This window comes from Chenopodium quinoa, unplaced genomic scaffold (genome assembly GCF_001683475.1).
Source record: "Chenopodium quinoa cultivar QQ74 unplaced genomic scaffold, ASM168347v1, whole genome shotgun sequence".
Lineage (NCBI taxonomy): Eukaryota > Viridiplantae > Streptophyta > Magnoliopsida > Caryophyllales > Amaranthaceae > Chenopodium > Chenopodium quinoa.
In genome coordinates this window covers 4,631,843-4,656,228 of record NW_018744693.1, presented here as the reverse complement: position 1 = coordinate 4,656,228, position 24,386 = coordinate 4,631,843, and the positions used below count along the sequence as shown (strand labels likewise).

General features: G+C 34.7%; 3 protein-coding genes across 4 annotated transcripts; all 3 read right to left on the bottom strand.

The window, feature by feature from the left end:
* Nucleotides 1-741: 741 nt before the first annotated feature.
* On the bottom strand, nucleotides 742-1,398 carry LOC110702338. Its single transcript, XM_021880042.1, has one exon. It carries the CDS (start codon nucleotides 1,396-1,398, stop codon nucleotides 742-744), a length of 657 nt encoding a protein of 218 aa, XP_021735734.1.
* Nucleotides 1,399-2,203: 805 nt separating this feature from the next.
* Nucleotides 2,204-6,020, bottom strand: LOC110702638. 2 transcript variants are annotated; one of them, XM_021880383.1, is made up of 5 exons: nucleotides 5,496-6,020; nucleotides 3,503-4,922; nucleotides 3,342-3,429; nucleotides 2,821-3,252; nucleotides 2,204-2,739 (listed from the first exon to the last, which is right to left on the bottom strand). In XM_021880383.1, exons 2-5 carry the CDS (start codon nucleotides 4,912-4,914, stop codon nucleotides 2,296-2,298), a joined length of 2,376 nt encoding a protein of 791 aa, XP_021736075.1. In that variant the 5' UTR covers nucleotides 4,915-4,922; nucleotides 5,496-6,020; the 3' UTR covers nucleotides 2,204-2,295. The 2 variants fall into 2 exon arrangements, with proteins under 2 accessions (XP_021736075.1, XP_021736074.1); XM_021880382.1 differs by lacking the exon at nucleotides 5,496-6,020 and having other exon boundaries at nucleotides 3,503-5,301.
* A 6,490-nt stretch (nucleotides 6,021-12,510) lies between these two features.
* On the bottom strand, nucleotides 12,511-16,857 carry LOC110702637. Its single transcript, XM_021880381.1, has 3 exons — nucleotides 14,570-16,857; nucleotides 14,110-14,449; nucleotides 12,511-13,334 (listed from the first exon to the last, which is right to left on the bottom strand). Coding segments are annotated over exons 1-3 (1,065 nt in total). The 5' UTR covers nucleotides 14,572-16,857; the 3' UTR covers nucleotides 12,511-12,611.
* Nucleotides 16,858-24,386: the final 7,529 nt, after the last annotated feature.

Below are 24,386 nucleotides of genomic sequence, written 5' to 3'. Positions count from 1 at the left end.
AATTGATCTTGTCCTTCTAGGACATCAGCTTATATATACATTTATAGCTAGTATATAGGTAATGACATTTATCCATATCCATCTTTAGGATGATATCATTCTAAATATTTGATTATCATGTGGCCACCTCTATTAAGAAATAAATCATAGATATTTAGGCTAGTGTATGTACCAAACTGACCATCAACATATTTAATTATTCATGTGCAAGGATAACATAAAAGCAATGGAATAAATAATAATGAAATATACGAAAACATAAAAATGCCCAGAAACATAAAATTGTGTAAAAACAAATGTCACATAAAGCATAAAGTCTTAGTACTACGATAAAATCCTAAAATAAAATAAATGCAAGCTAATTAATAGAGTTTATTCGCCAATGAATCATAATTTATTCAATTGTTTTCTTCAGGATTAGGAAAGAAATCAACCATTTCCAGGTGAGTTGAATCACCGTGATTAAAATCACCTTTGCCATCTTCGTACACCAAATTTGTTTTCACTTTCTTTCTTTCCTTTTTGTTTGATTGATTGTTGATAAAGGTCTACTAGATGTTTTGGTGTGCGACACACACGTGACCAATGACCTTTTCCTCCACAATGGAGGCATATATTTTCATTTTTATCCTTCTCATTCTTATTTCCATTTTTATTGTCCCACTTATGGTGAGAGTATGAGTTCCTAAAATGACCACCTGGACCACGGCCATATCCTCGTCCGCGGCCGCGACCACGACCTTAACCACGACTGCTGGCGTGATCTCTAGCCTTTTGCTCTTTCCCACTATGGGATCTCGCATTCGCTTCAGGGAATGGAGTAGAGCCAGTTGGGCGTGATTCATGATTTTTCATTAATAGTTCATTATTATGCTCATCCACAAGGAGACAAGATATCAATTCAAAATATTTTGTAAAACCCTTTTCACTGTATTGTGTCTGCAAGACAACATTATTTGCATTAAAAGTAGAGTATGTTTTTTCTAACATTTCTGCATCCGTGATTTTCTCTCCACATAATTTCAATTGTGACGTAATTCTAAACATGGTTGAGTTGTATTCACTCATAGACTTAAAGTCTTGTAATCTTAAATGTAACCAATCATAAAGAGCTTTTGGTAATATCACTTTTTTCTGGTGGTCATACCTTTCCTTTAGATTACTCCAAAGGATTTGTGGTTCTTTAACAGTCAAGCACTCAGCCTTAAGGCCTTCATGAAGGTGATGGCGAAAGAATATCATGGCTTTAGCTTTGTCTTGGCTTGTTGTATTATTTTCTTTGATAGTGTTACCAAGTCCTTTTGCATCTAAATGTATTTCAGCATCTAACACCCAAGACAGATAGTTATTTCCAGTAATATCAAGAGCAACAAATTCGAGTTTTGCAAGGTTTGACATGATTTACTAATATATAAAACAATATTATAAATTAGGAGGACATTAAAAAAAAATACTTGCATTGTACCATAATGATTATATATGAAATTTTGAGAATATACATGTCAGATTGATCAAACCCAACAAATAGAATACTATTGAAATAGATATAAAATTTATAATACTAGTACTAATCATATAGTGTGAAAATACGATCATGAATATGCAATTTACACTTATCTTAAAGGATTATTGTACTGTAAACATGCTAGTCATGCTAAACGTAAACCATGTATGATATCACACAAGATAATTATTAAAGTAATGTAGTAGGTAAAGTGGGTTCTAAAATTAGAGCTCTTTCCCAAATTAAAGTCAAGAAGAACCGCAATTCCCAAATTGCAGCCAAAGTTTTAAGAATTCCCATTCTACCGTCCACGTAAGCACTGGTTAAAAAACCGGTTTTTTTTTTTTCCGGTCCAGGGTAAACCGCTACTTGAAGTAGCGGTTTCTTTGCAATAAACCGCCACTTCAAGTAGCGGTTTCTTAGTTTAAAACCGCTACTTGAAGTAGCGGTTTGTTTACAAAAAACCGCTATTTAATGTAGCGGTTTATTTTGGAAAACCGCTACTTCAAGTAGCGGTTTACTTTGAAAAACCGCTACTTGAAGTAGCGGTTTACCCTGGACTGGTTTTTTTTTCAAACTTGCATAATCACTCAAAAAAAAAACCTGCAAGTTGTGTACCTGTAAAACATGAGATATATAGCATATTTTCAACACAACCACCATAAATAACAAGTTTATGAAGATCTAAGGAAGTCGAAATTGCAAAGTCGAATATTTTTCAATTGATTAAATATAACAAAATCCAATTCTAAGCATTTACAAAAAAATTAGTTTAGTTCCAAAATATACACTTAGCTCGGGCGTTGCTTCTTCCCATGAGGTGACGATGAAGATGATGCAGCTGTCTCCTCTGGAATGTCATCCAGGCCAACTCCAACCCCAGACGTAGTGTTGCTACGCCGTCGGTTTCTCTGATACTGGCGATGCACTAGTGGAGGAGATGTCATGATAGTATGCTGAGAAGGAGTCGGTGGACGGAAGGCACGTGCTGAATGGCCTCCACGATGAGGTGGTGGTCTGATCGGCATAGTGTGCACAGTAGAAGATGAAGACGTGGACGGTCGAGGCTGCTGAATAAGGTGTGACTGCCCCACCCTAGACAAGGTTTGGCCACAAAATGATGTAAAACCCTGCATCGTCTGTATGGCAAATGGTATAGCCGTCTCTGGTGGCAAGTGGGAGATGGTCTCAGTAGCTCCCGATAGCTGGACGTGCAAATCAGCAAATGCATGTGCCTACATTTAAGTGTAGTTTTAATGTTAGTAAAATGAAATCAAAAACGTAAGAACTAGATTGAAATGAAGTGAAGTTCATACAAGCAGGAGGTCAGAGGTAGCTGGCTGGTAATGACTCGGGGGGCGCTCCTGCGAAGGTGGAGTAATGACCAGTCTCGTGATGCGACGGTACCAAGCCATGTACTCTGTCATGGCCGGGGAAGAAGTCCCAGTGAACGGGTATCCCTGGACGACTAATGCCTCTCGTCGACTCCACTCGTGTACATGGTCCGAATGCCGAATCTCCCAATTACGCTGTCCCCTTCGATCCTTCCTGTGTAGAGCAACGTCCGTGTCTACATCCTGTGGGATCGGCTGGTCTAACCCGAACTGACGAAGGACTCGGTCTGGGAGGTGGAACTCAACGACGTCAAAGCATATCAGAGGTGCCCGTGAACGCCAAATGTGCATGTCTGAGCGACAAATCTCCGGAAGTCGATCCATCACCGCCTCAGTATATGGCTGCCAAATCATCTAATTCCCAAAACAAGTATGTCAACATGTATATGACTAACATAATGGAAGAAATACAATGCACAAAAAAAAAGAAACACCGATTGTACCTGGTCCTCGCGCTGATGGTCAAACGCATCTCTGTAGTATGGTAGTCCAGAAGCAGTATGCGCACACGATAGATGGACACGTAACCACCTGTAAAGACATGTTAATAATAATTCTTGAAAGATAGAATTGTAAGAACATGAACTTGAAGCAAACATTGTACCTGCACGCCAAAGGGTCAACACCTCGCTGATGCTGAGTCCCCAAAATGTCATCCTCATCCTCAGCCTCAGGGTCCTCCTGTGGCGGATCTCGAGGCCTCCTAATGTATGGTCGGCCAATAGTAATATGCTCCCACGACCACAACTGTAGTAGGATGAGCGGGCCTCCAATCTGTCTTGAATCTCGCTGACATGCTCGACATAGCTGCCGATACAAAAAACGTCGCACTCCCCCAGCTGTAGATCGAAGCTGTCTCCCAGTCTCGAAGGAACGGCAAGTAGTAGAGTGACACAGCATCCCATGTTGCACCATTGTCTTGATTTTCAATGAAGGATCAACGCGAATGACATCTAGAAGAGCATTGCAAACGAACTCGGAAGTCAGTAGCTTATGATCTCCCGAGTCGATGTCACCAACACAGTTACTTGCATGAGGGCCGTTGTACCTCACAATTTTAAACGTAGAGAGTGTTGGATCTTTCACTCCTCTAAGCCTCCACGAACAACTACATTGTTCTTTCCTCTTGCACTCAACAACATATTTCTCTGGCTCTGCCTCCACAACTCGAATTGTTTGATTTCTAGCTATGGAGTAAGATTTCACAGCATCTTTCAGTTGTTGCAATGAGTCAAACTGCTGACCAACCTCAAATTCTCCCCCATTGTTATATGTCTCATTTCCTAACCAAGACATCCATGAGTTATTCAAACGAGGATCAACTTGCGCCACTTCATTGAAGTCTGAAGTGGGGGCGCTTCCTTTAATTGCCTTATTACGAGCTTCAATTACCTCTTCATCATCATCTTCATCAGTGTCATTCATCTCTGCATCGCCAAATACATCAACATTGTTTGGGTCAAGAGAATCAAGAATGCCTTGTGGTTGTGTGCTTGTCGAGGTTCCAACATTAGGCGATGAGGCCGGAGACCTAAACTGTGAGAGATGGTCATTGACATAATGTGGATCAACAAGCATTCTTGTGAATGACCCTATGCCCACACTTTGAACACCAGTGGAAAACGGTTGATCCACACTACCAAAAAAATCCATCCCCGGAAAGGAACCAGTGTTAGTTTGCACAACTGGCTCCTTTGGAACTTGTTCAATGAACAATTGCATTGCAACAGAAGAACTCTGAGTCACAGCAATCCACATAGCTCTAACAGCGTTGTCGTCATTTAACGGAATTGCAACATATGCCCCAGCCATAGGATAACGCATAACCACCTTCAACTCCACACCTCTAGGATCAACACTCAATTCTTCATATAGCTTGTTCAGAACTTGTGAATATGTCATCGCAGAATGTACAAACACAAATTTTTGATTCCCACCCCTATACGTTATATCGCTATCTTTGTGGACAATTTCTCCACCCCAATAGCAATATAGAGGGTAGTTCGGAACCTCCATGTTTCATTCTAGAAAAGACCATTATTAATCAAAGATATTAGATTGCAAAAATTCATTAACAGTGTGGCAATGTCCTAACATCAAGCAATCAAACTACACAATTATAGCAACCTAAACTGAGCTATGAAGGTCTTAATACCTCTTGAAGCTCAACATGGGCATAAGTCATGACTACATGTACTTTGAGCTCATGTACTTTGTGTATAGAAGCTCTATTTTCACTTTCAAAATCAGCAATTATAGCAACCTAAACTGAGTAATGTGATCGAAACCATTAATAATTCTACAAGGGTTATATGTAAGGTAAGTAAATCAACAACAACAACCAAAACCAACCACAAACATACATACAATTCTGAAACTCAATAACAACAACAATAAACAAGAACACTAACAACAACAACACAACCAAAACCGAAACTCAATAACAACAACAATAAACAAGAACACTAACAACAACAACACAACCAAAACCAACAACAACAACACATACATACAATTCTGAAACTCAATAACAACAACAAACTCAATAACAACAACAAACCCAATAACTGAATACAAAAAATAATTAGGGCACTTACCACAAACAAGAAGATCAGCACGTTTCTTCTGAAATTAGCGAAGCCGACCACTAAAGTCGAACCCTCGGCGTCAACAGCGGCGGCCTTCGTTGCTGAGGAATGCTCCGGCGGCGTCGGTGGATTCCTTGGCTGCGCCGGCTTCCGTTGAAGGAGGTGTGATTTTGGTGGAAGGCGTGGATGGGATTTTGGTGAGAAGACGAAAATGAAAGAGGAAAGTGAAATCGGGAAATTATACCTGCTAGAAAACCGCTACTTGAAGTAGCGGTTTATTAAACAAAAACCGCTACTTGAAGTAGCGGTTTATTAAAAAGAAACCGCTACCTGAAGTAGCGGTTTATTAGTAAAAACCGCTACTTCAGGTAGCGGTTTTGCTGTAGACCGGATTTAAAATTTCTTCCCCCTGAACCGGTGACGTGGACGGTACTTTGGGAATTCTTAAAACTTTGGCTGCAATTTGGGAATTGCGGTTCTTCTTGACTTTAATTTGGGAAAGAGCTCCTAAAATTATGTGAAATATATACATAAAATCATCTAGGAAAAATGGAAATTAAAAATCCAACCTTTGCGCGATTTGACATTAAAAATCCAACCTTTATACCCCAACTTCATCTAAAGATCCATTACCTGTTGATGACTGATTTTTATAGGTTATATGCCACGTGTCAGCTAATAATAGGTCAATTATCTTTTTAATTATTAAAAAACAAAAAAAAATTAAAAGAAAAAGAAAAAAAAATAGATACCCTTTTCCACCACCACCACCACCTTCCCTCCCCTGCGTGCCCACCGCCCATCGGAACCCAATGCGTGCGCCACCAACAAAAACGCACAGCCTACACACGAACCCAACGCACACCACCACCACCTTCCCCTGCCACCAACATACACGCCCAGCCACCAATTCCGACGCCATTTTAGGTTGAATACATGATTGATTTCATCAAAATCAATCTTAGTAGTCTTCTTTTTAATTATTAAAAAACAAAAAAAAAATTAAAAGAAAAAAAAAATAGATACCCTTTTCCACCCAACCCATGAAACCAAACTAGCACGAAAATACATACCCGCCCCCACAAACAACCTTTGAGGGCTTTGAAACCGATCACCCAAGAAAACCGACCACCCAAGAACCAAAATCAAAATCGGTGGTACATAGAGGAGAGGGAAAATCACTAGAGGTGTATTTTGGGATCGAGGTTGGGTTTCGGAGCAGCAGGAGGGTGGCGCCGCGGGTTTTGTGGTGGGTTGTTGGGGGTTGTTTCCGTTTTGTGGTGGGTTGTGGGGGTTGTTTCCGATTTTGTGGTTGGTTGTTGTGGTGGCGGAGTTGGTGGATTGGTGGGTTGTTTTTGTTTATTAGGAGAGAGGAGAGAGAAAGAGGAGTGAGAAGGGAAATTAAGAGAATTAAAAAAAAAAATTAACCTGTTTAACAGGTTAAAGGTCAAACGGATCTTTTGGAGAAGGTGAGGTATAAAGGTTGGATTGTTTTGAGATTAACGAAAGGTTGGATTTTTTTTGTCAGACCGCGCAAAGGTTGGATTTTTAATTTCCATTTTTTCAATCATCTAAAGCAACTGAATACAATTCGAAAAAGCCCTTCACATATATAATAATAAATTACGACATGACACAAAATTATAGTCGGTTATAGTATTTACAAAGTCTAATACGAATTATTGATAGTAATTAACATCTAGAATATTCATGCTAATTTATAATCAATCGAGATAACATAATACAGTTATATGCAAACCTTTTATTGCTATTAAGATCTATTTTAATTGATTGCGATAAAAAAAAATGATCAAATATAAACAACATGATCTACTTCCTCTGTTAATGGTTATTTGCAACAAAGGGGTATTATTTGTGAGATATAAAATATTCCTTTGTTGCAAATAACCATTAACGGAGGAAGTAATAAAAATTGAAGGCGGTGATTATATATTCCTAAACAAAATCATGCTTATACATAATTTGTTAAAACGAAATTATAAAATCAAATGATGAATAATAGAATTAGTAGTGTGCACACAAGTCAATAAAGCAATGAAATTATATACTTTGCAGAAGCCATTCTCGTTGTCAAACAATCCTAATTCCAAATTAAATGTATAAGCATAATAAATATTATTAAAGTATAAAAAGGTATAGCAGAACATACTAGTTTGGTAGTAACTAAAACAAAGTTAATGAACAATTCAAAACAGATTCATATAAAAGATTATTTGCAAATCAGAATGCGAAAAACTGCATAATATTGTTGCTACGACTAATATGAATGAATTATGTGGTAATTGTATAATAGTTACGTTATATTAAACATACCTGATTAACAGATTTCAGAGTAGGATAACTTAATTCAACTATGTAGAGCTTTGGTGCTGATAACGTGTTATAAAATTAAAGAGAAAAAGGAGAAAGTAGGGAGAGAATAGATCAGTCTCTTTTATTCCATAGAATGGAGATATATATATACATACAATATAACTAGCACAAATTTTTGTATATGGCTGGCCACACGGTGTGGCCAGCCACAATTTTATTAATTTTTTTTAAAAAAATACCACAACTCTTATCTCTCTTCTTTTCTTATTTTCTTCTCCAAGCCAAACCACACATCACCAACAACCATATTTCTACTCCACCCATTTTCTCTCTCCTCTTTTCTTAGCTTCTTCTTCAAGCCAAACCACACATCACCAACAAACCATATCTCTACTCCACCCATTTTCTCTCTCCTCTTTTCTTAGCTTCTTCTTCAAGCCAAACCACACATCACCAACAACCATATCTCTACTCCACCCATTTTCTCTCTCCTCTTTGCCAAATTGCTGTAATTAAAGCCCGAAATTGTAGAAATTGGGTGTTAAATTGCTGTGAAAATTTGTGATTAATAATCCTTAAGATCATCAACAACATTTGAAGTAGTGAAATCGATGAGAACCAAAGAAATGTGAGCTCGTTTTCTTCGTGGAATCTTAGATCGAACATTGTACGTCAAAAATTGTAGGGTGTTACTAGTTTGGTCAGGGGTACTTGTAAGGTGTTACTGGTTTGGTCAGGGGTTACATGTAGGGTGTTACTGGTTTGGTAAGGGTGTTACTGGTTTGGTCAGGGGTTACTTGTAGGGTGTTACTAGTTTGGTAAGGGTGTTACTAGTTTGGTGAGGGTGTTACTGGTTTGGTCAGGGGTTACTTGTAGGGTGTTACTGGTTTTGGTCAAGGGTTACTTGTAGGGTGTTACTAGTTTTGCTCAAGGGTTACTTGTAGGGTGTTACTGGTTTGGTTAGGGATTACTTTTTGGGTGTTACTAGTTTTGCTCAAGGTTTACTTGTAGGTTGTTACTGATTTGCGGTATGGGGCTTACAAGCGACCCTTGAATAAGTAATTCATACAAGTAACCTTGAAGTGACTCATATAAGTAACCCCTGAATAAGTAACTCATACAAGTAACCCTTGAATAAGTAATTCATACAAGTAATCATTGAATTAACCCATACAAGTAACCCCTTAAAAAAAATACAAGTAACCCCTTTTAAAAAAATACAAGTAAATCTTGAAAAAAAAAATACAAGTAACCCCTGAAAAAAAAATACAAGTAACTCTTGAAAAAAAAATACAAATAGCCCGTGAATAAGTAATCCATACAAGTAACCCCTGAAAAAAAAATACAAGTAACCCCTGAATAAGTAATCCATACAAGTAACCCTTGAAAAAAAAATACAAGTAACTCCTGAATAAGTAATCCATACAAGTAACCCCTGAAAAAAAAAAATACAAGTAACCCGTGAATAAGTGATCCATACAAGTAACCCCTGGAAAAAAAAATACAAGTAACCTCTGAAAAAAAAATACAAGTAACCCCTGAAAAATAAAAATACAAATAACCCCTGAAAAAAAAAATACAAGTAACCCCTGAAAAATAAAAATACAAGTAACCCCTAAATAAGTAATCCATACAAGTAACCCCAGAAAAAAAAAATACAATTAACCCCTGAAAAAAAAATACAAGTAACCCCTAAAAAACAAGTAACCCTGACAAAACCAGTAACCCCGTTATGCGAGTGAATAATAACCCCGTTATATGTGCGTAATCCGTTATTTTTACTGACTTAGCAGTAGGCCACACGGTGTGGCCTGCTGCACCAAAAAAGCTCTGTATAACTAGGGTTTGCTTAGATAACAATAAACCCTAGTTTTATAACATTCCGAAATGATAAAGGAGGATAATGGATATCCATACAATATTTCATAAAAATTAGCTTTATTTTGCACTAATTTCGTTTAATATCTCAAAATTCCAAAAAAAAAATATCACTTAGTCTCTTTTATTTCACTTAAATTAAGGAGTTATCATCTTTTAGTCCTTGATAAGCAAGAAGGGTTATCCAAAAAATTGCTACTTCTAGCTCAAGGTATTATCTTTATTGCTTTCTTAATTTCATTAATTATTATTATTACTAGTTTAGTTCCCCTGCGATGCACGGTCTTAAACAAATATATTATGCAATTTTTTTATAATACGGAGAAAGAAAGTTTTGTACTTCGTTAATTTTTTGTGTACATGATAAGTAATTTCTAATATAACATACTATTTGTAAAATATTAAAAAAATAAATTTCACAATGAACTTTGAACATTGAAATATTAACATACTAATAAAAAAAGATATTGGTGGGGACAAAGGATAAATCATATAAAATGTTCACTGTATTAGATTAAAAAAAAAGAAAAAATAAAAAAAAAATTAATGACATCCAATGTTTTGTTTTAGTATTAGTAAATAAATGCTAACTAAGGGCTTGTTTGACATCATTTTTGGTTTTCTGTTTACTGTTTTTTGAAAATAAAAAACCAAATACAGGAAACAAGAAAAAGATGTATTTACTTTTCTGTTGTCATTTTTCAAAATCATCATGATTTTAATAAGTTTATATAATTTTTTATTCATTGTGGGACATATATCATATACTTAAAAAAAAAAAAAAAAACCACATCAATGCCAAACGAATCCTAATGTGTTTGTTTCCATGCTATGTTACCAATAGGGATGATGACGATATTAGGTGCTAAATTAGCCCTAAATCTTTCATTACTCCACATTAGAAAGCTAAGCCTATTGGTGAGGTGATAGGTTATAAAGGGGGGGGGGGGGTTAATTGCATTTTGCATGACATCTCTTTCTAATGCATTTTAAATATAAAAGGTTAACATATTCATGTGTTTGTCTAAGATATATTTTTAAGAATAATTTCCTTCTTAAAGTGAGCTTACAGATTTAAGGGATTAAGAGTTTATGTAAAGGATGTTCAAGAGTGAAGAGTTACTTACCACGTCCCAAAGATGGCCTATAAAACAACCCTTAAGTCCAAAAGAAGTTCTATTTCTTTAGCTCAAGTGATAGAACTTTTCAAGAGCTTTCCAACAATATCTCACAATAATTTTTTTTTTCTATGATTTTTAATGATTTTTTTAGTTTAAGCTATCAAAAAGATTAAATAGGCACATTTTTCTCTTAATTTGTTTTTTTTAAATAAATAAATTGTATTAATTTATTTCCAAGAAGCTAATGGTGTCGTGGAATCTATATTATATTACACTATATCACGTATTTATATTTATAGAACTTTAATTATTAAGAGTTTTAAGTAACTTTAATTTTATCTAGAGATGATTTTAGAAATAAGAATTATTCACAATCTTTAATTATAAAGAAATGTTTTAAAATCTTTAATTTTATTTTAAGAAGACTTCAGAAATAAGAGTTTTAACAAACTTTAAAATCTTTATAATTTTGTGAACCTTCTTATTTCAAACCCTTTCGCAACACAAGAATGAATCGTAACTTAGCTTATTTGTTGTAATAATTAATGATAGTTAATATAAGTTATGGTCATATTTCCAAACATGAGGTTAAGATTAATTATTTAGTTATTTAAGGTTGTAACAATTATCCATCTCCATAAAAATAAGCTTATATCCCATTATAATTACCCGATGGATTAATTGACAGCCGCATATGATTAATAATTTATTGTTCCCTTTTATTTAGAAATAAGGCCTTGATAGGTGTCGTGTTTTATTTGGTCAATTCCATTAAGCCTAAACACATAACCTTTAAAACCTTACAAAAAATTACCCTTGAGTGATAATTTTAACCCAAAGTGAGATTATAAAGTGAACCCTTACAGTTTCACTCCAAAAAATACCTTGACCCACTAAAAGTCGTCAATTGTGACGCATTTGTTGAATTTTCTTATTCAAAAGACATTTTTGATAATCACTAATCGGGGTGATTTTCCTCAACCAAGGTGGTTCATCTAACTTTTATGAATGAATCCGTCAAAGATCACTAAAATCCCACTTAGAAAAATGACGTTTATGTCAACAACCCAAATTAAAAAAACCCAATGGAATTAGTTATTTAAAACATGGCGTCTGTCCAAACTACGAATGTTTTGATCCGTGAGTGTATTGAAAATCTCACTATGATCGGTACGTAGGGGTGTTCAAAAATACCCGACCCGACTGACTTGGTGTAAATTAGCCGAGTAGTTTTTACAAAAAATTTAATTTTGCAGGTCGGGTACCCAACCCGAGAAATTTGTGTGGTTGTCAGGTCGGGTCATGGGCCGATCTTTATAGCTGGCGGGTACTCGAAGACCCGTTAAGTAATTTTTAAGTTTTTTTATTTCTTCTGAGGGGGTGTTTGGTATGGAGTTAGTATAGGAAACGGAATGGAAATAAATTAGGAGGGGAAAAGGTAACAAAAAGTGTTACTCTTACTAGTTGTTTGGTACATCAAAGGAAACGGAAACAATTATCACCATTCCATTTCCTCTTGTTTGGTATAACAAACGGAAATGAAAAATAAGAATGAATAATATAATATTGTCTATGCTATATTTTTTTATGGTAAAAAAAAGATAAAAAAAAAAATAAAATAACCTGTATTGCATATATATATATATATATATATATATATATATATATATATATATATATATATAGCAAAGTTGACACTCATTAATTATCCAAACATTGACTAATAATAAAATAACCTATATTGCTCAAGTTGCATATGTTCAACAAAAAAACAAAGACATTGCTCAAGTTGCTACTTCTTCTTAAGAAGATCAATTGCATATTGTATTTTCATATTAAATGGTGCTTGATAGAAGATGCGAAGCTTATGTTCTTCCGCCATGAGAATAGTAGCAACCTCTAAAGCTTCGGATGGAGAAATGCCATCTAACTTCATCACCTCGTCCAATACCTTGTTCACCTTTTCATCCATTCTTTGCTCCCTTTCTTCCGCTTTAGACCATGCACTAGCCATAGTCCCGAGATTAACATTGATATTTTCAAATATCTTCCCAAAATTGTTGGAACAATCATGGAGGGAGGCCACCAAATCATCATCATCATTCCTACACAAACTCTTCAAATTTACCTTGTTCTTTCCTTTCACCTTAGTCTCCTTCGCCTTTATAGAGGGTTTTCCGGATTGAGTAGTAGAATCACTTGCGGAAGAATGAATTGTAGAAGCCTTCACTTTTGCCATTTTTGAAGGAGTTATATGATCATCCTCTATCTTCATGGGGTGTTTTCCGGATTGACTTGTAGAAGAATAAGTGTCCGAATGAGTAGAATTCACATCATCTTCTTCATCACTCTCGACATTGAATGGTTTCTTATCAATCTCTTGACCCATTTCTTCTATAGCATCAACAAACGACTCACTTGCATCTCCGGTAGCTTTGTCTTTTGCGTATATCTCCGCAAGAGTTTCATAGTGAATGAATGGAACTCCAAACAACCCTTTAGCTTTCTTATGAGTCTGCCATATAAGAGAATGCAACAAGTCAAAACATGAAAATCAGAACTGAACCAGGCAACTGTTAATCACAGAAAATAAAACCACAAAAAATATAATAGAAACAATCATCAACAATAATCACCACAGTCCAAAGCAGACTGCAATACAACACACAAAGCACCAGCACCCCTTACCCCAAGAAACAGCCCCAGCAAAGAAAATTACATAAAAAGTCATTCTGCCCAAGCTTCTTTTGCACTTATAACCACTAGCTATTGTGTAGCCTTTTAGCATCATCAATCCATATATCACCACAAGAACCAGATTTCATAATATCTCTTATTCTCCACACTTGCTTCCAATTCCAGCTTGCATTCTTAGGACACTTGAATCTCTTCCAGGTTTTTTTTTTAATCCATGAATAATCTGCAGAAAATTTGACAGCACTTCCCCTAAAACAGACATATATCTAATTTTTAACCTCGTAAAAACCTGCACAAAAGACCAGCCATGCTTCATACATGGCAACACAAAGAAACCAGGTATAGATTTAAAGCAAAATGAGCATTTGTAGCAGTACATAATTCATATATAAACTGTCCAGCACCTACCCCTCTCCCCTATCACCTATTCCCCTCCCTGCCCCCTTCCATTACACACACTGCTTCTCTCCCTGTCCAGCAGCAGTTCATACCTTCACCTATTCATACCTTTACACACAACTGTCCAGCAGAGCAGCAGTTCTAAAGTGTAATTGAAAAAAATGAACAAAGAAGAATGAAATAGCAGTTCATACCTTCACCCATTCATCGTACACGACCTTGTCTACTTGCAACAATTTCTTCTCAGCATCCCATCCAAATCCCGAGGTGGATAGCATTTCTGCAAATGCACTATATTTCTCCGACCAATGCTTGATCCTCGACTCAATGTGGGGAACTGCTCTCAAGCCACAATTAGGAAGTACACCATTGATCATCTCTTCCAACTTATTCATGTAACCATTCTTAAACCCATTATCACACTTCCACTTCGGATCGCAACTCAACTCATGCAAATATCTTATTAGAACCGCATCTTCTTCATACGTCCAATACCTTTTATTTTTACCTCTTCCTCGATTGCTAGCCTCCATCCTAAACAAATTAGAAATAACATAAGGCAGATTAGAAATAACAGTAGGCAAATTAGAAATAAAAAGAACAGAAGGCAGATGACCATGTCTATAATATAATCGAAGGTAAAAAAAATCATACATTTTTTGCTATTGACCATGTCTACCTCTCGCCCTCCAATCATTAAACATATCTTGGGCTAATTTGTTTCTAAAATTGGTCCAATGATCCGAAGTAGCAACACTTGTAATAAATTCTAATATTGGTGTGGGATTGTAAAGTAATACTTCGTGTAATTTGAGAAGAGCCCTTAGACAAAGGTGAAATTGTCGGCTCACGGTTTCTCCACTTCTAAAGAAATATTGTCCAATAGACCTATTCTTCTTGTGGTGAGCCAACGTGTATAAAAACATGGCTACGATCTCTTGAAGTGACATGTTTTTTGTTCCACTCAAACCACCAATGTCTCTAAGCATCTCACAAATAATATTGAAAGTTCTTCTATTAACGCGAAGCTCACTCTTGCATTTCACATCACTCTCTTTATAAAGCCCTCTCAAAACTAACATTCGTAGCAACTTTTTGTTTCTTTTTCTTTCTTTCAATTGAACACCCTTTATTGTAACAACACACATCATATGCCACATCCAATACATCATCAAATTAATAATAACCATTGAAATAACTAGTTGTATTTGTTTTAGCTTTTTCTTCCTTGAGGAACGCATAAGTCGGGGCATTGTAGAAATCTTGAAAAACTAGTCCAAAAAATATACAATAGTATCAATATATTACCCATCAAAAACCATTAAAATACAAGAAACAAATACATCATCGATCAACATAATCTGATTTTTGGCCGGATGGAGCAATAACATACATGAGGTAATCGTCTGCGATAGAAAACTAGAAAATGATTTTATTTATTATATAATAAGCACGCAATTACAACATATAAGAGGTTGAATATATATAATAAGCACGCAATATCCTCTATCAATTAGATAGAAATAATTTGGTGTGTTAACATCAATCAATACCAATTAGACATTCGTTTAAGAATTTATAAATTAATCTACCCAAGCCAACCCCTGTCCCCCATATAATAAAGGAAAAAAAAAATCATAACCAATATCATTTAGTTCATACATACGAATTATACATTATTAATCAAGTAGATGGCTTGATGGTATGATGTTTAAATGAAGTTCAATAAAATTGGAGATTTAATAGTAGAAAAACTACTGCATTTGACTCTTTCCGAAAAACAAAAATAAAAAAACAAAAAAAATTGACAGCTATTATGAATATCCAAATACTGCACAAATCGGATGAAATCATTCGTCATCCCATTGTCGAATTACTCACTTGATACTGATACGTTTCCAGGCGTTCCAGGTAAAATATACTACCATCCTTAACTTCAAAACTCACCCAAAAACCACCATCACCATGACATTCACTTCCCCAATCAAAAACACCACCGATCCTCACCACCAGAAACCCCATCCACCTCTCATAAGTTCACCTCCAACCCTTGAACCCGATAAACAGCAAAACAACAGCAATCAACAAAGAATGTTCCACCAATCACGCAGATTAGCAAATAAAACATAGTAATTATATCAATATCTAGTTAATCAACAAAGAATGCTCCACCAATCACGCAGATTAGCAAATACAACATTGTAATTATATCTAAATCAGAGTCATGTATATTGTCGAGCGAGTATAGCAATAATCAACAATTATAGCAATAATAGCAATATATAATTATATACTATCAAATTCAGCAGAAAATCAACAAAAGATAAAAAAAAAATTCAATCGAACAAGCAAGTAAATAATTCAAACCAGAAACGGCAAAATTGATATTGCATGAACCCTAGAAATTGAACGAGAGAAATGAAGATAGCAAACCTGATATTTGCAGTAGAAAATTGAAAATTTAGGAGCAAGATCTGGAGAATTGCAGCTTTCCTTGTAGAATCGTCTAGCAAGATCTAGAGATTTGCAGTAGAAAATCGAGCGAGCGAAGAGGAGGGAGAAGAGTTTTCTGTATTTTTTGTGTTAAAGGAAGGAAAGAGAATTTGTTTCCTCACTCATTACGGCGGAAACAATTGGGTGGAAATGGTTACCACTTACTAACGGTTTGTGTTAATTTAGTCCGTAACCAAACACAATGTAACGGAAACACTAACATGATTCCGTTTCCACCCCTTTAAAAAACCTATACCAAACACCCCCTAAATATAATCAGAATGATTCAAGCAAAACAAAGAGAAATTACAAAATTATACAGAAAATGAACAAAATTTAGGAAAAATTCAATCAAAATTCAAGAAAATTCAAAATATAATAAACAAATCCATCCCCCAACAGATTTTCTATATAATCTAACCCCACAACCCTGAATTTTAAATCAAACAAAAACTAAATCGAAGTCAAGAGCGGTGGACTGTTGAAGAAGACTAAGAGTAAGAGCGTTGGAGAAGAATAGTATGAACAGCGGAACACGAGCAACTTTGAGAAACCGTGACTCGAGGGACCACGAACACAAACTGGTGGAGTGGTGGTGAGACACGTTGACCGAACTAGTGGTGACCGACCTGAGGAATGTGGTGGTCAGACGGAGTGAGGTGGTGAGGGTCTGAGGGAGAAAAGGGGGAAAAATTGGAACCTTAAGGTTTTGGTGAGGAAGGTGCCGCAGAAAGTGAAAGGGAAAATGGGAAAAGAGGGAAAAAAAATCTAGGGTTTTGGTATATATAAGTAAGGGAAATGGGCTGGGATTAGTGGTCTTACTAAACTTCGGTTTGGATTTTCGGTTTTCGATTTTTGAAAGCCCCAAATCGAATCCAAACCGAAAAAATTCGGTTTTGATATTTTGGAACTGATCCAAACCGAAAACCGAAAAAAACCAAATCGAATTGCTAATTCGGTTCGGTTTGGTTCGGTTTTCGGTTTTTATCCAGATTACTTTCACCCCTAACCGCTGACATCATTCATTTATCCATATTGTACACGTGTCAGCTTCTCCTTTAATTTTTTTTCCCACCAAAGCTTTTTTTTCTCTTTTACGTTTTTTTATGGAAAAATCTAAATATTGAATACAAAAAAATTTAATACAGAATACTATACATTAAACTCTTCACAATATATTTTTTTTGAACAGTTTCACAATTTTTTTTTATAAACCTTTTGACAATCATTTACCCAATGGAATATTAATTTATGTTTTTTTAATGGAGTATTGTTTTATATAGCTCTCTTTTTTCACTATATTCGTGCATTGCACGAGAGCTAACCTAGTTTTCAATTATGTTTCAGAATCTGTTATTTTTTCCCCTTAAATTTATAGTTGTTAATATTTATTTGTAGAAGGATACATCAAATATTTTATTTTAAATATTTTTTAAATTTTGAAATTCAAATTACTTTCTAGGAGCTTTTTAACATACTAATAAAAAAAATTGATGTACTGTAATAAGTAGGACATAACATTATGGCACAGTTTATGTTAAAAATTTGATTTACTACTCCCTCCGTTTTTAAATACTTCCTCCATTTTCCTTTTTCGGCCGTTTTTAAATACTCGCTCTATTTCCTTTTTTTGGAAAGCTTTTACAATATTTAAATCATTTCTCACACTTAATGGACCCAACATAATACTCTCTCTCCTCCTATTCTTCCACTACTTTTGTTTTTTACAATTTTTTATTCTCTCAACTACCCCACTACCTCCATATTTTATTACTTTCTTCAATTTCTTCTAAAACTCTTCGCATGGAGAAATGGAGCAAGTATTTAAAAACGGAGGTAGTATTTGTTGTTTAACCTAAGTTTATATAGTTGTTAATGTTATTTAAAAATAAAATATAGTTGTTAATGAACATATTATAGAAAAAATATCAAATCTTTTATTTATGTATTATTTTGCTATATTTTTATTTATGTATATGATTTTTTTGCTATAAAATAATAATAAAAAAATCTATGAGGTATACCAGAAAATGATACGTGTCATTGCTGGTGTGTTTTTTATTACATCATCCGTTTCTTTTTAGTTGACACGTTTCTTTAGTCACATTTGCCAATGTACAAATTCAACCATTAATATCTTTAATTATCGATAACAAAAATTATGAAAAGTTGATATTTTGAAAATATATATTGTGACGAATCTAACAAGATCCCACATGAATATATTTTTCATTACGTATAAAACACAAAACACGATCAAAGGGGAGTGTGTGAATAGAGCTAAAGTCAAAATGTGTTCTCTAATAAAAAACAAAGGTAGTATACAGTTATTGATTGATGGTATATTAATACCTCTATGTATGGTATTTAGTCTAGGAGATTCTAAATATTCTAAACACCCTTATACAAAAAATATCCTTAAAAGAAATAATGCTCTAGGTAGGATTCAAAACAAACGGCTTAGGGAGTATTGTTGGATTGTTTCTAGTTTTCTAATTTTGTAAAAAACCAAAAAAGGAGACTAGAAAAAAGTAGCTTTCACTTTTTTATTGTGTCATTTTTATTCTTTATACGACCTATAGAGTATAACAAACGGAAAATTACAGTTATACCGAACGAAATATAACATGTTGGATTACTAAGATGTAGGGGTGAAAGTTTGGTTTGCGGATTGAATTATAGCCAAAACTGAATCCAATTTAAATTAATTTGATTTGGATTATAGCCAAAATTGAATCCAATTCAGTTTGCGGATTGGATTATAGCCAAAACTGAATCCAATCCAAAATTGAATCCAGTTCGATTTGCGAATTGGATTATAGCCAAAACTGAATCCAAGCTAAATTAAGATTCGGTCCAATCCAAACCAAACCGAATTCATTCGGTTTTAGAATCCAATCCAAACCTAAATTTGTCCCTTCCTTTCGCAACATTCAGATTCGAAAACCTAAACTTCACCCAAAAAATTCATGCAATCATTCAACCTTTTCTTGTTAAGTACGTTCTTTGTGATAGAGTGAGATTTTGAGAAATTATTCTAGTTTATATTTGAAAGGGGAAAGGGGTTGGGATACTTCGTAAAGAAAATGGGGTTAATATAATGGGTCAAAATTTCAGTTTGTAATTCAATTTTTGGTTTTTTAAAACACCAAATCAAATCCAAACTACAATCCATTTTTTTTATAATTTTTTCCAAACCGACCAAATCTGTTTTAATAAATTCAGTTTGATATTCGATTCGATTTTAATCAAAATTACTTTCATCACTATTAAGTTGTAGTGTAGACACCTAAAAATGTCTCCCCAAAACCAAACCCGATGATGAACACCTTTCATCGCCATTATTGGTCGGGTTGAGTATTTAATATTTGGAGTGCTTAAATCCATGTTCTATCCAATATATTTCATAAACCAATCCAATTTCTAGCTCATTCCCCTAAACCATAATCTATTTTCCACTTTTCTTGTCCACATCGCAAAACCGAGAGAAACTGATTTTATGGCTATATAATTTTGATCTAATTATTATTTGGTTGGATAGGCCTTGAAATAAGCTTTCCAACCTGTAGGGAATAATTTCAAGCCTTTAAATCCCAATAGCTTGAACCCTACTGTGATCATACACTAAAGTACGGTGGCGTCCAAAAGGGAAGAAGATAGAGCAAAAAGGTCGCCAACAAGTTTTTAAGGAACTTGTAAACCGTTCACGAGGTGAAGGTTACACCCCTTAACGATCCAAGAGATCGTCAACTCCATAAGGTCATGAACCAAATAAGGGTTCGGGGATGATGGTACAAATCCAACCTAAAAGAGATTGAACATGCCCTAATAATAGGCCTCTACTTTATTCTGCTCGTATTCATGTGCGCTTTCTGACTAACATACAATCAATAGATTAACCCTAAACCTGTTTAATCTATGTTGGTTGAATTTAATGCACAAACAAACTATTATTGGCGATCACTTGAATTATAATCAAAGTTAACCTAACAAGATTATTAATATCTTATTAAGCGTGATTACAAGTACAAATTCCCTTCAAACATGCAATAAAGGTGTGATCAAGCAATAAATAATAAACATCAAGCAACATAATAATAATCATCATAAAAATAGTAATAATAATAATAATCATCATAATAAAAATAATATTCATAATCATTATAACAATTATAATCATAATCATATTCATGTTAATATTAAAGCATAATAAAAATAGCAAGATCCTAGGCATGATACTAACAAGATTAATAACAAACCCTAGCATGTCACTAAGCAATAAAAATCAAATCTTTAACCCTAACATGATACTAACAATCATAAATATTAGGAAGAGAATAAAAGGCATCATAGCAATCATATTTAATATTAAAAATAACCTAAACATGATACTAGGAATATCATAATAACAATATAAACATGATTTCTACATCATAATATCAATTAATCAATTAAAGTACTTACTTTGATGTCTCGTACCTCTTTCTAATAACAAAATACACACGTTAGTAACTTCAAGGAAAATAATAATCAAAACAATTAAATTAAATAATTGAAATAGAGATTTGGGACCAAACCCTCAGAAATTAAACCTTTCACGCCTAGGGCGAAGGCAACTTCGAATATGGCTAGGTGTATCTAGATCTTGCGAATGCGGAATTTTGTATGAAAAAGCAAGAAAGAATTGAATGCTAAAGAATACTTGAGAATGAGAGAATTGGTGAATGATAGATGTATATGATGATGATGAATGAAAACGGAGTTTTTGATGCGATATTTATAGAGAAAATCAGCCAAAAAAGATAATTTAACAAAACAGAGTCTAACAATCGCAAAACAGGATTGGCGCCAACCCTGGCTAGCGCCTGGCGCCAAGGCCTGGGGTTGGACGCCAAACTGGATTTCAACGCGTTTTTGAAAATTTGATAAGTTTCCCGTACTGGAAGATAAAATAATATAATTTCTTCGAAAATGCTATTTGAATTTGATTAAAACTCTGAAAAGTCAACAAAAGTCAATTTATCAATGCTAGTTGAATTAGGAATGAAAAGAACCTTCTAAAGAATCTAGAAGACTAAAACCATTCCTAATTGCATTAGGAATGATAAATCATATTAGGCCCTCCCCTAGATCATTGGGCCGTACATAAAGCTCAAACCGGGCCCAGTTTAGTAAATTGGTCATAACTTCCTCAATATTCATCGGAATTGGGCTTATAATATATCGTTGGAAAGGTCTTTGCAAGCCCCATCCAACTATACCACTATTGGACCCATATCATGGACCAACAAAACTGGATTGACTGTTTTTTTAAAATAAAGTTTTCCAAAACAGGGAGAAGAGAAAAGAAATAAAAACTTTCCGCAACACTAGACCTTTCCACACTTTCGTTTCATTCGATTATGATTCGACGTGAAAGGTACTCATCACCGGTTTTGGTTTTGGGGAGACACAAATGGGTGTCTACACAACCATATATCATAAGCCCAATTCCGAGCTATAACGAAATAGATATGAGCAAAATACTAAACTCAGCCCAAAATCGACACCCTTCCACTAAAACGGATATATCTTAAAATCTAAAAATCATTTTGACTTGATTTTAAATGGTTTGGAAATTAGACTTGATAAGATTTCCAATGATATATTATATGCCTTATTCCAAGTTATGGATCAAAAGCTATGATGATTTTAAAAACAGGTAAAAAACTGGAATCACCGCGCACAGTGCAAAAGCACCGTGTCACGGGAGTGTGCCCCGTCTGACGGTGCCTGGTGCCGTGACACGGTACTGTACATCGTGTCACGACGCCATTTGTGAAGCTTTTTTGCGTCAAATTCCACCTGGCACGGTACCTATTGCCGTGACACGGTACCTGTTGCCGTGACACGGTATTTCCCACTGTGTCACGATGCTTTTTCTTTGTAATTTCCGCGTTTTCCCATACCGTGACACGGTGTACTATACCTGCCATGGTAGACACTTCCGTTCACGGTACGTGTGCCGTGCAACGGAATTTTCTCGTGTCTTTTCCGCGTAAACCCTTCATGCGTTTTCACTTCCTGTAGGTCAAATATTTCCCACGTCACTCCAGTTGTCCACCGCGTCACGGGATTTTCCCCCGTCTGACGGTGCCTTCCCCCGTGTCGCGGTGTTATTTTTTATGTTATTTTTTATTTTTTTTTTATCTTTTTAAGGTTCCGTGTGTTCCCTCTACTCATTTTCCCTATAAATACCCCCTCCTTTCTGCAGTTCGGGGCATAAAATCCTTCTCTCTTTCTCTCTTATACACCAAAAATTATTCTCTTCTCTTTCTCTCATTTTCTAAGCTTTAAACCTATATTCCTAATTACATCATTCTTCCCCTAAGCACTCCAAGGAGTCCATTCAACACCCGAGGTTCCGTTCTTAAACCAAGGTGTGAAAGGTACAAATAACTAAGGGTTTGGACCAAATTAACTCTACTTTTTTATTTAATTTAATTTAATTTCTATTTGCTTTATATTTTTTATTGAAGTTACTAACAGTTTATTCATGATGTAGCAATTTAAAGGAACGCGCAGAATGTGAGTAATTAATTAATTTAATTACTCTTATTTTATTTTAATATTGCTAGTATCATGATTAGGTTATTTTATATTTGATTTGACTAACGCTATTATTGTTGAATTGCTTCCAATACTGATGTTTATTCTATTTGATCACCATATTTCATGTTAAAGGGAATATGTAATTGAAAATCACGCCTAATAAGATAATTTGGACAACCGGTTTAGGTTCCCTTTTAATCTTGTTATTTAATCAAGTGATCACAAATATTTTAGAATTATATGTTGCATTAATATTCAACCAATTTAGCATAATAATAGTTTGGAGAAAATTGAATCTTTGTTTGCATGCCTTTGAGATCGCAGGAATTACTCTTCACTAAAAGAATCGAGTAGAGGCCAATACGGGCGAATGTGACTCCATGACTCACTTCGTACCATCATCCCCGATCCTCCTTTCGTGGTTGCGAACCATATGGAGTTAGTAATCTCATGGATTATGAATGGGGTGTAACCTTCACGAGTCAATCGTTGTTGCCTATCGTTGTCCCTTATTCGTGGTTGCCTTTTATGATCCGTGAACGGTTTACAAGTTCCTTAAAAACTTGTTGGCAGCTCCCTACTTTCCTTGTCCCTAATTGTATTATGTCAATTCCTACTTCCTATGAGTGCCAAGCATATTCACACATGCTTTAACGTAGGCGCACTTCGAGCGACGCCTACATGTAGCAACTATGTAAAGAATCTAATTGCGAATTTCTAAATGTTAAAGAGTGTATGGCGAATAATGTGATAAAACATGGGTAATCAGTGAAAAAATCGTATTTTTTTTCCTACAAAGGAAACAAATGTAGGATTTCCTATAGAGGAAACAAATGTACGGAGTAGGAATTTGTAAAAACAAAAACTTGAAAAATATTAGGGCTTGTTTGACATCTTTTTTTTTTTTTTTTTTTTTATTTTTATTTTTGTTTTCTGTTTTGTATTTAAAACAAAAAACCAAAAACAAAAAAATAAAAAAGAGGTGTTTCCACTTTGCTGTTGTCAGTTTTCATAATCTATAAACCTATACTAAAGGCGAAACCTGGAATGACACTTGTCATTTCCTGATTAAAAATTTTCCCGCCTTTTTTTCTTTCCTTTTATTTTTTTTCCGATATTTTAATGACATTCATTTAATAACCTACAATAATAGTTATTTCTAATTTAACAACATATTTAATCCCATTATACTCAATTTTTTGTACATATATTTTATATACTAGGAAACTTTTAGTTACATCAATATTAAGATAGATTAAAAATAAGGTATTGTAATATATTATTTTCCAATATTATTATAATATTGTCAATATTAATTTTTTTTTCTCCAACTTTCATCATTTGACAATAAAATATATTTTAATTTAAAAAATATCATTTGGTAACA